Source organism: Eurypyga helias, unplaced genomic scaffold, assembly GCF_000690775.1.
Source record: "Eurypyga helias isolate BGI_N326 unplaced genomic scaffold, ASM69077v1 scaffold4696, whole genome shotgun sequence".
NCBI classification, from domain to species: Eukaryota; Metazoa; Chordata; class Aves; order Eurypygiformes; family Eurypygidae; genus Eurypyga; species Eurypyga helias.
In genome coordinates, this window is record NW_010254504.1 from 12,521 (window position 1) to 24,962 (window position 12,442).

At 37.8% G+C, this 12,442-nt stretch overlaps 1 protein-coding gene across 1 annotated transcript in view; it reads right to left on the minus strand.

Annotated features, from left to right (window-relative positions):
- The window catches only part of YME1L1 (YME1-like 1 ATPase), a gene marked incomplete at its 5' end in the record, with an annotated part of 19,858 nt that extends 8,131 nt beyond the window's left edge, over nucleotides 1–11,727 (minus strand). Inside the window, 9 exons of the mRNA XM_010152988.1 lie at nucleotides 385–537; nucleotides 2,143–2,233; nucleotides 2,801–2,883; nucleotides 3,698–3,805; nucleotides 3,898–4,048; nucleotides 5,351–5,460; nucleotides 7,300–7,398; nucleotides 9,419–9,581; nucleotides 11,596–11,727. Of these exons, the coding sequence (XP_010151290.1) occupies nucleotides 385–537; nucleotides 2,143–2,233; nucleotides 2,801–2,883; nucleotides 3,698–3,805; nucleotides 3,898–4,048; nucleotides 5,351–5,460; nucleotides 7,300–7,398; nucleotides 9,419–9,581; nucleotides 11,596–11,727 (1,090 nt within the window). The remainder of the gene's footprint in view (nucleotides 1–384; nucleotides 538–2,142; nucleotides 2,234–2,800; nucleotides 2,884–3,697; nucleotides 3,806–3,897; nucleotides 4,049–5,350; nucleotides 5,461–7,299; nucleotides 7,399–9,418; nucleotides 9,582–11,595) is intronic.
- Nucleotides 11,728–12,442: the final 715 nt, after the last annotated feature.

Sequence of the window (12,442 nt, forward strand, 5' to 3'; positions counted from 1 at the left end):
CCAATAAAGTCCAACTGTTAACCTAACATTGCTAATACCACCACTAAACCTCGTGTCCACCCGGGCACACTGCCGGCTCACATTCAGCTGGCTGTCGACCAACACCCCCAGGTCCTTTTCCAGCCACTCGTCCCCAAGCCTGTAGCGCTGCATGGGGCTGTTGTGACCCAAATGCAGGACCCAGCACTTGGCCTTGTTGAAGCTCATACAGTTGGCCTCTGCCCATCAATCCAGCCTGTCCAGATCCCTCTGTAGAGCCTTCCTGCCCTCCAGCAGATCAACACTCCTGCCCAACTTGGTGTCGTGTGCAAATTTGCTGAGGATAAGCTTGCAGATGGCACCTCCCATGTGAAAGTATTTCAAAACCACAAATATTTAACTTACTGAATAGGCTTCGGATGCGACTAGCTCCTACACCAACAAACATCTCATCAAACTCTGATCCAGATGCATAATAGAATGGAACATCAGCTTCACCAGCTACAGCCCGTGCAAGAAGAGTTTTACCGGTACCAGGTGGTCCAACTAGGAGAATACCTAAAAAGAAACAAAAACCGAAACAACAAAACCACCAAACCCACACAGTTTTATCATACAGGTACTGTTTCTTCAATGCATTAGAAGAAATACTTTACACTTGGCTTCAAAAAGCTGTTATCCCATTTCAGATACTGCTCGTTACTTACAGTCTGAAGAAGCTTCCTCTAACAGATCTAGATACACTCTGATTCATATTTAAACAGCAGCAAAGACTTCCAAGACTATCAAAAAGAAACTGAAGCCTGAAGTATTCTATAAAATTCCTTTTGAGTTTAGCAGCTGAATCCCTAATCATCTTCAAATTGATATATTCCTACCTGTTTATCGAAGTGGAACTTTTTTTTTTTTAAATTAAATCATTCCAAGTAGATGACTTCAAACAGTGCAGACCACTAACAGACACAGACTTACCAGGTTTACATATTTCAGATGCACTTGGTCTTCTACTATGATCAAGCTTAATCATCCCTTTAAATGCATTGTCTAAAGCAGTTAGCAAGCACTAAAGGTACTGAAAGCCATACGGGAGAAATGAAGGCTTTTTAGAGTTCAGTTACATAAAACCCCTGCTTTTCAAGATAAAGGACTACTATTGGTTTAAAAACTAAAGAAGACACAGGAAGTTTTGTCTAACCCCAGCATATTCATTTGCTTAATACAGGTTCTTTTTTGAACATTTTTGCATTATCTTGGGTAAGTCTTCAAGGCTAAACTTATGTTACATATTTTCTCATATGAGAAAAGGTACAACAGAATTAAAAGTTTTGGTGCAGGGAGCTATTAGCTTTTATTAAAAAAAAAAAAAGATATCCTTATAGAGACAGTTAAAGGAGGGAGGGAAAAATACAGACATAAAAACCTCTTGGCTAAATAAAGTTCTACTCCAAAAGGCATTACACCAATTATGCATAACTTCATCAGTAAATATTTTTTTAATACTACTTATGTTCAGTGACAAATCAGAGAATTTTTCTAGTTCAGTACATCATCTCTAAAAGGTTTCTTTGGGACTTCAAGGAAATACTGATTCTGGAAAGAAGGCTGCTAACAATGATAAACACAGGTTTGACTTTTGAAAGGCTTTTTGCCTGGAATCACTGTTTTACACTGCCATAGCTTATTATCCTGGTTATTGAAGTTCTACCCAGTGTAAGATGTGTTCGAGCACCTTTGCCTCTTCTATCTAAATATCTCAGATACCTCTAATTTTCTGGGGAGCAGGCAGTAATGACCAGTTTTTACATAAGGGGAACTGAAGGTAAGACAGGAAGCATGCGACCTTAACTTCTACTCCCCCAGCCCAAAGTAAAGGTATCCTTTAATAATGAAGCTTTTGCAACTCTTTGAAGATCCATTTGTTCTTCAAGTATTTTAAACAAACAAGGAAATCCACTACCTATGTCTAACATTATTTCACTATTTTTCCCCAATACATACAACAGTAGTATTTACGCCCATCTTGGTTATATACTTTTTTGACTCCCTGATTAAAGGAAAAAACCATTCAGAAGCTAGGCTGTTAGTCATTCAGCACAGAACAAAAGCTACAAAGACAGCCATGGCTACATATGATTTTCACTTGTGCTGAGCAGCAACTCTTACCTTTTGGAAGTTTACCTCCTAGTACAGTAAATTTATGTGGGTTTTTCAGGAATTCCACAACTTCTTGCAATTCCTGTTTAGCTTCTTCAACCTACACATCAAAAACATGCCACAAAATACAACTAGGCTTTATTAAATACTGTGGGTTTTTCTGTTGGTGAGACGAAGCCTTTAACTGTGTACTGATCGAAAACACACAACAGAAAGAGGAGGTAAAAGTGTACCACAGAATCTGTGTGGATACCAAGTGTCCATGAGTTTTGTTTAAGCTATTTTCTAGAACCATTCATGGGAATCAGTAAACACTAAAGTTAAGAATACTGAAGGAATAAGCAAACAGTTCAAGACAAGACCTGACCAGCAAGATAAGTACAGATTCAGAAATGCTACATTAATATATTAGTCTGATTAGTTAAAAGGAGATTAACATTTAAAAATGTGATTCAGCAAGTAAAGAGTGCACCTTCTATAAGGTATTAAATGCCACACAGATATAAAATAGAACAAGAGCAGTTAAAACCCATCTTGATCTTGGAGTGGCCAGTATGTATAAGGCTTCAGTTCATACAAAGAAACTTCTTGAGCAGAGTAAGACATTCTTCAGGCTCACAATGATTAGTTAAGGAAGAACTCACACACACTTTACTTTTGAACTTACCCCTTTTACATGTTCGAAGGTGACATTTTTCAACTGGATTGGATCAACTGCTGCATCAAAGATACTCGATGTTCGAAAGCGCACTAACAGCAAACAGCAGATGAACAAATTTACAAACGAAGCCGTTTCATTCCAAGCCTGAACTCTGCACTTGAATGCATACTGTTCAGCCACTATCTTTACACCTGCCCTGTTAAAAGGGCATGTTTCCATTTACAAGTACCCAGCAAGGGTAAAATTTATTAAAAAAATAATCTTTCAAATATTTGCAATTTATGCAGTGATGCAAGTGCTTTTTAGTCACGCGTAGTACAGAAAGCCCTGCATCCAAAAGCACATACACAAAGCCAGAAGTTCGCCCTCAGTGTTTCCGTGCATACCCTAACTTAATCGAGACCCAGGTGATGACTTAGCATGAAGGTGAAATTCCCTATTTACATCAGCTCAGCCTTTGATTGTTCTGCTGTTTCCTACAGATTTCTCAACACAACGATTTGGCCTTGCAAGTACCTTGTCGCTATAAGCTAGGCTGTGATTTCATATAAAAATCAAACCATTTTGCCTACTGCTAAACTAGATAATGCATCATCTAAATTCAAAGACAAATATGCAATTGGTGAACAGTGACAACTTCCCTGCTTGGTTCCATGTAACTCCTTCACCAAAAGAATTCCAATAATTATACTAAAAGACAACTTTTTTGTCTCATAATAAACATTTTGTCACACTACTGTCTGAAAGCTTCTAGCCAAAAGCAGTAAACAACTCTTCTCTTTTGTCAGTACACTGAAGTATTATCCTAAAACAACCACAACATCAAAACATGTGTAATTTGTGCTAAACCTGCTGGAAGAAACAACACAAGTGAAACAGTGGGGGTGAAAAAAGTTAACTAACCAGCATCAGAAAAGGAACCTTTCCCAGGTAAAAATGACGAATATATAGCAAGATAAAAACAAAGAACAAAGAGAAAGAAAGAAAGCAAACGTGATCTTCTTAGGGAATCTGTAAAAGAAAACAAAACATGGTTTTAATATGGGCTGCAATAAACCACTTTCTGAATGCAAAGACAAGACACATGAACTAAAACAACTTACCAAGCGTTTTTTGCAGGAATACCTGCGCTTTCAAAAAGCCTTCTGCAAAACCAGTTTTAAAAGCATCCTGGTGCGCCTCGGGGACGTTTTTTGTTTTCATTAGTGTATCTAAGTTTTCCACATCAATTCTTCTCTTTCTCAGGATAAAGCCCTAAAATATTTTCCACAGCAATGTTAGTACACACTAAGTTTTGACACACAGTTTAACTTACTACCTGGCTAGCATGAGTGAGAGGAAAACAGTAAAAGTAAAAGCAGGATATAATTCAGGTCCTGTGGGGTTAGTTAGATGACAAAAGGCAGTAGTAGCCTGAGTGTGGAATCACAATGGCTCCAGCAGGGGCACCCTGTGTTTGGCTGAACAGGTCAGGTTCAGACCCCTCCTGGGCCCCAATTCCAAACAAAAAAATGCAGGCTAGGGCAGACTTGTATACAGCCAGCTTTGTACACTGGATTCCATGGAAGTTACTAGCTTAAGCTTTTTGCTTCACAAAATCAACAAATTATTTCCCAATGTGAGATATCTCTCTAAGTATAGTTCTGAGAGAGCTTGATGAAATACATCTCATTTGCCCTACCAAATTTAGAAGTAGCACTGCAAGGAACTAGCTCTGGTTTATGTTCAACCACAGTATACCTAGTCCACAGATGAAATAAACCACACATGCCAAGAAGAAGGGGAGAGTTCAAAGCTAGTTTACACACACAGTAAGATCAAATGCTTTAATTAGCCTGACTTTGTACAGCCAATTAGAAGCAAAGTGCCTAGGTTAACTTGCTTTTGTTAGGTGCTTTGCTACCCCCAAGCCTGGACAGTTATCTGCTGAATTAACAGTATGTAAGCAACTTCGGTATTTTTATGGGCCACAAATTTTAAATTGTTGTATCTTAAAAATGTACTAGCCCCAAGTAACTCTATTCTTAAAACATTAATCACATGTTGAACTGCTTGAAAAAAATCTATTCTTTCTTTTATGCTAAACTAGCTGTGTTTCTGTTTAAACGAATACTTCATTTCACTCCAAGCTATTTTAAGCAAAGCCGCAAAACCTGAATATGAAGAATTTTATTTCTAGAATTTAAAAGCATTTTTATACTCCGAAAATACTCTCCTAAAAATTTCAAATGATCTTTATATTGATGCTGTATGAAGCAAATCTGCATCTTAGTAAGAAAAACAGTATGTTGTCATCAGCTCAAGAAATTTTTTCACACTGGTGAAGCAAACACCTTTGGTAAATTGTGAAGATTCATTCAAGAGAGATGGTCTGAATAAGCCCAAAACAACTTCATGATGTTACTCCTATTTACCTTCAAAAGCGAAGAAAGTGAACTCTTTGTTTTTCACACTTCATTTACCTTTACAATTTACCTTTGGTAAATTGTGAAGATTCATTCAAGAGAGATGGTCTGAATAAGCCCAAAACAACTTCATGATGTTACTCCTATTTACCTTCAAAAGCGAAGAAAGTGAACTCTTTGTTTCTGTGAACTGTTCAGACGTTGATTGCAGACGTCTTGCTCTTGATCTCAATGTCTTAAAGTTCCGTGATTGTATGTAAACTTGAAGGAGTAATAATAAATATATGTTAGAAACTATACTACCACTACAAAAATAAAAAGCCTATGGAATTTCAGAAACTATTACACAAAAAAAAACCCTATCATGATTGAACTGAACACAGTCTTCCCAACATATCCACAGCAGAAAGTGAAAAACAGATTGCTGTTTGCAATCCTCAAGATGCCCAACCACAAAAAGTAAAAAAACCCACCCACTCAGAAAACTATAGAAAAGATACTTGTGAATGGATAGTTATGTGACCATGAACCATGTCTGTAATCTGAATCTGCAAGCAAACTGCTTACTGTTTCACACTAGGTTTTTCCCACACATTCTTTTTGTTAACATAATCAGGACTTCATGTTGTGAGTTGAAGGTAATTGGCCAACCCTATCACTGTCTCAGGGAACAGAAGAGACACACAGCGGAATTAAATCCAGGCAGGCTGATGAAACATTCAGAAGCTAATCCGAAAGGATGGGAATGAACGTTCCTGCTCTAAGATAAGCTTTGTCCAGAAGTTCAGCTGATAAGGTGCCCTGAAGACATCTGGAATGGCTTAGGCGAGCTGTTAACTTAGAAACTGACAGAAGAAACGAGCTTACGGCACTGTATGTCATCTTCTATCACACCAGAACCCTTGCGATGGAGATTGCAACCCCATAAATCACCAAAGCCAAGAATATCTACCTTCTTTCACTACTCTATTTTAAAATAATCAGCAGTACCTGTCAATTATATAGTTTTAACAAAGCGTTCTGTTACAGAAAAGGATCTTCTGGAGGTGATCTACTCAAACCCCTGCTCAAAAAAGGTCTAACTTATCAGATCAGGTAGCTTGTCCAGCTCCGTTCTGAATAATCTCCAAGGACTAAGATAACACAGCCTCTCCAGAGGGACAATCTCTTTCAGAACTTTGCCATTCTCATTGTGGAAATTTTCCAGCAGGAAAAAACTTGTAATTGTTGCCTCTTCTTTGAGGTGTAGAAGAGAAGGGTAACTAATATGGCTCTCATAGCAATTTGATCGCTCCTTGCCTTCTCCTCTGCTAATTTTAAAACCTCAGATCCTTCCCCCATGTATTTAATGCTCAAAAATCTGCACCCTTCTTAGGGCCCATCACTGGGCTATCTCCATTTTATCAGCATTTCTCTCTTAACCATGGTTGCCTCTTCTTTGAGGTGTAGAAGAGAAGGGTAACTAATATGGCTCTCATAGCAATTTGATCGCTCCTTGCCTTCTCCTCTGCTAATTTTAAAACCTCAGATCCTTCCCCCATGTATTTAATGCTCAAAAATCTGCACCCTTCTTAGGGCCCATCACTGGGCTATCTCCATTTTATCAGCATTTCTCTCTTAACCATGGTACACAAAACCAGACACAGTATCCAGATGTAGCATCAGAACAACTGCATAGAGGACAACATCCAAACTCCCTGAGCTCCTGATTATGTTCTTGCTCAGGCAGTGCTGTTGTCACCCATCATACATATAGGAGTAGTTTAAACCAGCCACCAAACACTTCAGAAAGTTTATCTGGATGAATACTAGATTCAACATACTTGTTGATTCAAAAGTAGTCAGCTCATCTACCACCTTTTAAGAATACGATCCGCCAATACTGACATCTTTGAACAAGATTCTATAGTTACACCGTGTTTACTAATTAATTCTGGAAGCACACTACTCAGATGCAAAAGGGTTAATATCAATATAAAGTTGCTCCTGGAAGTTTACCAGTATTTCCTGAGTGACACCTCTAAGACAAAACTAAAAATACATTCCCAGAATAAAAAAATGCTATAGAGATTAAGCACAGTGCAGTTTATTGTTTTATACCTGGCCAACACCGAACGTCTGAACAGAAATTGTGGAGGGGATTAGGATGCTGTCTGTACAAACAAGATGAGCGTAAAACACTGAAAAGATCCACAAAACCTGTAAAAAGATACAGCAAAGTGTAAATACACCCTATATTAAACAGCAACTAAAAGTTACTTCTCACATAGGTTGGTTTTTCTTTGAGAAAGATTAATTCTATTTTACCGTGGTACTTCAGGCAAATGTAATCACATAAATTAACCATTACCAGTACCCAGTTAACTTCCCTGCATTAACCTATGTCAGGCACTTTGCAATATACCAGACTTTTTTCTAATTAGAACTTCTAAAAAATACTGGTACCCAGAATTGTGAATTTGAAGCTGTATCTAGGAGGGAAAACTCTGCACATGTGTACAGAGCTGAAAAACAGCTAGACTAGACAGGGATCCAAAGACTCTGAAGAATGCTGCTCCTTCAGCTTCAACCAGTCAGTCAGTCTCAAAGGCTTTAAAGAACAGATTGCTGACGAGCATTTTAGAACAGACCATATATACAGTATGAAAACATTTTCAACTACACTGTCTACTTCATTGTACAGTCCTCATGCAACACAGAAACAAGAATAAAAGCATGACAGTGAAAAAATATTAGCAGATACTACTTCAAGCATGCTACAGACTGCAAGAGAAAAGGACTGTCATTTATCTATTGTTTAGTTACCAAAAGCTCACAGAACCCATCCTCATTTGGCAGGCAAGAATTATTTAAGAAATACTGGAGACCTCGGGACGGACAGAAAAAATTGAGGCCAAGCCTACGTGTGCTCCCTTCCGTAGTTAATTCAGGAGCTGATGTAATCACAAAAAGGGTGGGGTTTTTTGTCTATTTTACATATTCTGAGAAACTTATTACATCAGTTAGATATATCTAGGACAGCAAAAAAAGAACCCTGAAAGTTCCTACTGAATTTTTTGAAGTTATATGATTGCAGTAACAGCTTACAAGCTAACAACTGAAATATTGAGGAACTGTGGGAAAAAGAAAAAAATATTAGCTGTTAATTCTACAATGCTGTATATCTCCAGGTCTTCTACAATACTGCATATTGGCTAATCTAATGCAACATAGTTTTGAGCACATTAGTTTAAAAAAATACTCTCCTCAATTTATGCACAACATACACGTATCAACAGTAACAGTCATCCATAGCATGCAGTGTCACCTACACCGAAAGACATTCCTGAAGATTTAGCACCTCCCTTGCTGTGGCATCTTCCACCCATAACCTTGCCTTTCCAACTGTGAATGAAACCACTGGTCTGGTGAGCATGCCTGTTAATCTGTCAAACCTCTGAAGCATTTGCAACCTTTTCCTTCACATTCCAGGAAGTTGCCTCTGGGGTAACTTTTCTTTTATCTCTCACATCACCTCTAATAGTAGGCCCAAGATATTACTGTTATGGTCTTTCTCCCAACTACACAGGCAGTACTTCAAATGTCAGCTCTGTGCTGCTTTTTCTAACATGTTCTTGAGCATCTACAATGGCCTCACTTCCTCTATTTAAGACTAGTCCCAACAAAACATTTCTAACTCTAAGGAACCACTGTTTATTTCAGCAATGAAATACTCTACATGGACTATTATCAGCTTGCCACCCTGAATTCCTTTCTAATTAATGTCCTTGTATAATGTTGCTTCAAGCAAAAGAGGAATAACTTAATGTAAACTGGAGACGTTCAGGACTGTGTTACACTAACAGATTAGCAAAATCTATTTTCTTCTGCTTGGTGAAACTAGAGAGAAAATTCATAGCTCAGGCTCATCATTATGAGACTGTGCACTGCACTACAGCTACATTCAGACTAGTTTAATAGCAGCCAACTTCAAATCTGAATTTGAAAAAACAGTTCCAAAACCTGGGTTGAGTTTTCTAAAACTCCCAAGATTCGAAAGCACCACTCTAGAAAAAAGCGGTATACAATTTTAAAAAAAAATATTAATACTATCTTTTTTAAAGACTTTTTAAACTATGAGTTATCTACAACACAAGAGACTGACCTATAAAATGACTGCGTTCAACTTAATAATCTTAACTCTCATCCATTCTCAACAGCACTTTGCTCTGAAACATACCATGCTTATTTTCAAAGAAGGACTCAGCAGAGACGTACGATGTGTGCCACTGCGAAGAGACTTTGCTTTCGGCGCAGTAGCCAGGAAGCAACCTGTTCACCAATTCTTTGAACTGGTTAGCTTTCAAGTCAGACAATCCCAGGTCTCTTAAATTACGTACAGACTGCAAAACAGAAATAAGTGTTCAAAATTTACTTGACTGCCTAAGGAAAAAAGATTAAGAATAACTGAGTTAACTTTCTGGCTCAATACAGCATCTGTATTCACAGTTCAGACTGAAATAAAAAAAACCCCACTCTAAATGAAGACAAATGAATGAAAGAACACTATTAAAGAAAGAATAGTTGCTACTGTCAATGCAGAATAACTTTTCCATTTGAAAGCACACTGATAGCTGCATTGTCACCGTACATTTATGACAAGTATATTTCCTTCCCAAGTCAGTCCTTTTACCACCTTCCTGCTCCCCGATTGAAGCAGGCACAGGAAAAAAAAAAAACTAAAACTGGTTTTCCAGCTCTTTCTGATACAGCAAACAGTGTGAGGGGGAAAGAGGTACAGTAATATCCACCCATTCTCTTTCATCTAAGAGCGCAAACAGCAAAATCGACCCATCTCTTTTCTTTTTTTCAGCTAGCGCAGACAGAGCAGCAGCACAAAGACTGGGTATTTAGAAACTATACTCAGAGTTAAAATCTTAACAAGCCACGAGCTGGACAGACACGCAATAAAAGGCAAAAGTTCCTATAGGGAAAAGGGTAAGTACTAGGATCTGGGTTTTCCTACAAAGCAAAAGAAACAATGGGAAAAAGCCCAGGAGGGAAGGCACATACACTTGAGTTACTGAAGAAGTAACCTTGACCAAAGTAATTTTCACTGTGTATTTGACAGACAGTAAGAAAGCTTTTTATGGGAGATTATGTTTTAAAAATACATATTGGTTTGGACCCTTTAAAAATAGATATTAGCCCCTCAATACTGCTTCTGTGGTAACATTTTCTTAACTGAGAAGTAAATATGACAAACAATTCTAAACGTATTTGCAGACACCTGACTGTTAGAACAATATGGATTATCGAAACGAATTAGGGAAATTAATTTTGTATCAGCTTTATGTAGGTCTACTCAAGGTGAAACTAGATTTGCAATAAAAAGACTTACATGAAAAATACTTGAATAAAATGTCAAAAGCAGCATTTTTAGAACAGATTCCTAGATGCAACCAGAATACCACAATATTCAAAGTTTATAGTCTAAAATGGACTTCTTAAGTGTCCAAAGTATTCCTTTTTAAAGGCTAGGGTAGATTGCTTCTGGTCCATATACTCAAAATAAGTCAAATACATTTTAAACATCATTTGACTTTTACACATGGTTTGGAAGGAATAGATCAAGCCTCCCTACTTAAGCTTAATGGTGGCTTGGAAAAATCACTGAAATGCTACAGGGAAGGGAGAAGATTCAAAAAAATCAGGACAGACTGAGGGAGTTGGGCTTGTTCAGCCTGGAAGAGGCTCCAGGGAGACCTTATAGCACCTTTCAGTACCTGAAAGAGCCTACAAGGAAGCTGGGAGGAGGACTTTTTACAAGGGCCTGTAGTGACAGGACAAGGGGTAACAAGTTTCAATTTAAAGTGGGGAGGTTTAGATTAGATATCAGGAAGAAATTCTTCATGGAGAGGGTGGTGAAGCACTGGAATAAGTTGCCCAGACAAGCTGTAGATGCCCCGTCCCTGGAAGTGTTCAAGGCCAGGCTGGATGAGGCTTTGAGCAACCTGGTCTAGTGGAGAGTGTCCCTGCCCATGGCTGAGGGCTTGGAACTAGATGATCTTTAAGGTCGCTCCCAACCCAAACCGTTCTGTGATTCTATTAAAAGTTATTGTTACTTTAGAGCAAGAAACATTAATTTGAAATGGAAAACAAATCCCCTCCTCATTTGCAAATTACTACTGAGACAACTACTAGCTTTATTTCTTATTAAGGAAACACTGTATTCTCATAGAATGCTTACTGTCACCAACTTACTTAAGTTCTCTCAAAAGGTTACATTCTATATGTTAAGTCTGTTTCATTTAGTCACATTACATTATTAAACAAGTCAAATATTAAATTTACGTAAACTGGTATTATTCAGATTTGATTCAGTTAAAAGCAAACCACCACTTTTTCCACAGGTACCTCACTCTTCTGAGGATCATGCTCTGGGAAGGTGTCCCTCTGGACAGGCTGTACAGATGCTGTGCTGGCAGCAGTAGTGGAGCTTTTCGGTGAATGAAAGGCATTGATAAGGTGACTCAGAGGAACTGTAGCCTGAGGAAAAAAAAGAGAAAAATCAAATAATAATTTAAGCCTGTTTAAACTATTTAAACACATCTCTGTTCCTAACCCTGACTTATAATTGCATTATCTTGTACACTGTCTTTTAACTGTGGACTTCATAATAAACCACAGGAACTTAGCTTCAACACTGTGGTGTTAGCCAATACCTTTATTTAAGGACAAAAGAAAGTTTAAGTACATATGACAGATTAGAAGCTCACAAAGTTTGGAGGGGGCAGGAAGGAAGAGAAGCTAAATAGATAAATAAAATATAAATTAAAAAAAATATAAATAGAAACAGGTGTTAGCCTGTTTATAGTTACTCTCATTCAGGAACTTTCTCTTCTCTGGAAGAAGTGTTTACTTAAAATAATCCTGAGACTATCTTGGTGTCTGCCAAGACAAAACTAAGACCAACATTCAAATAAGACTTCACCACAGAGCCACAGAAGAGAATGTTCTTTAAACAACATAAAAAGAATAATAAATGAGGTACTCTATTTAGTGGTTGGCCTTAATTTCAGACTTTAATATGCAATGTTATAACATAGTAAAACCTAGATTATCTGTGGACAGATACCCAAGCAACACATCTCATCAAGCTGGTTCCCCTTGAACCAATCTGAATAGAAAACTCAGTGGCTGCTTTTGAAGAGCACTGAATCATGAGGATTTATCAACATCTGACTAATTCAGAGATCACTGT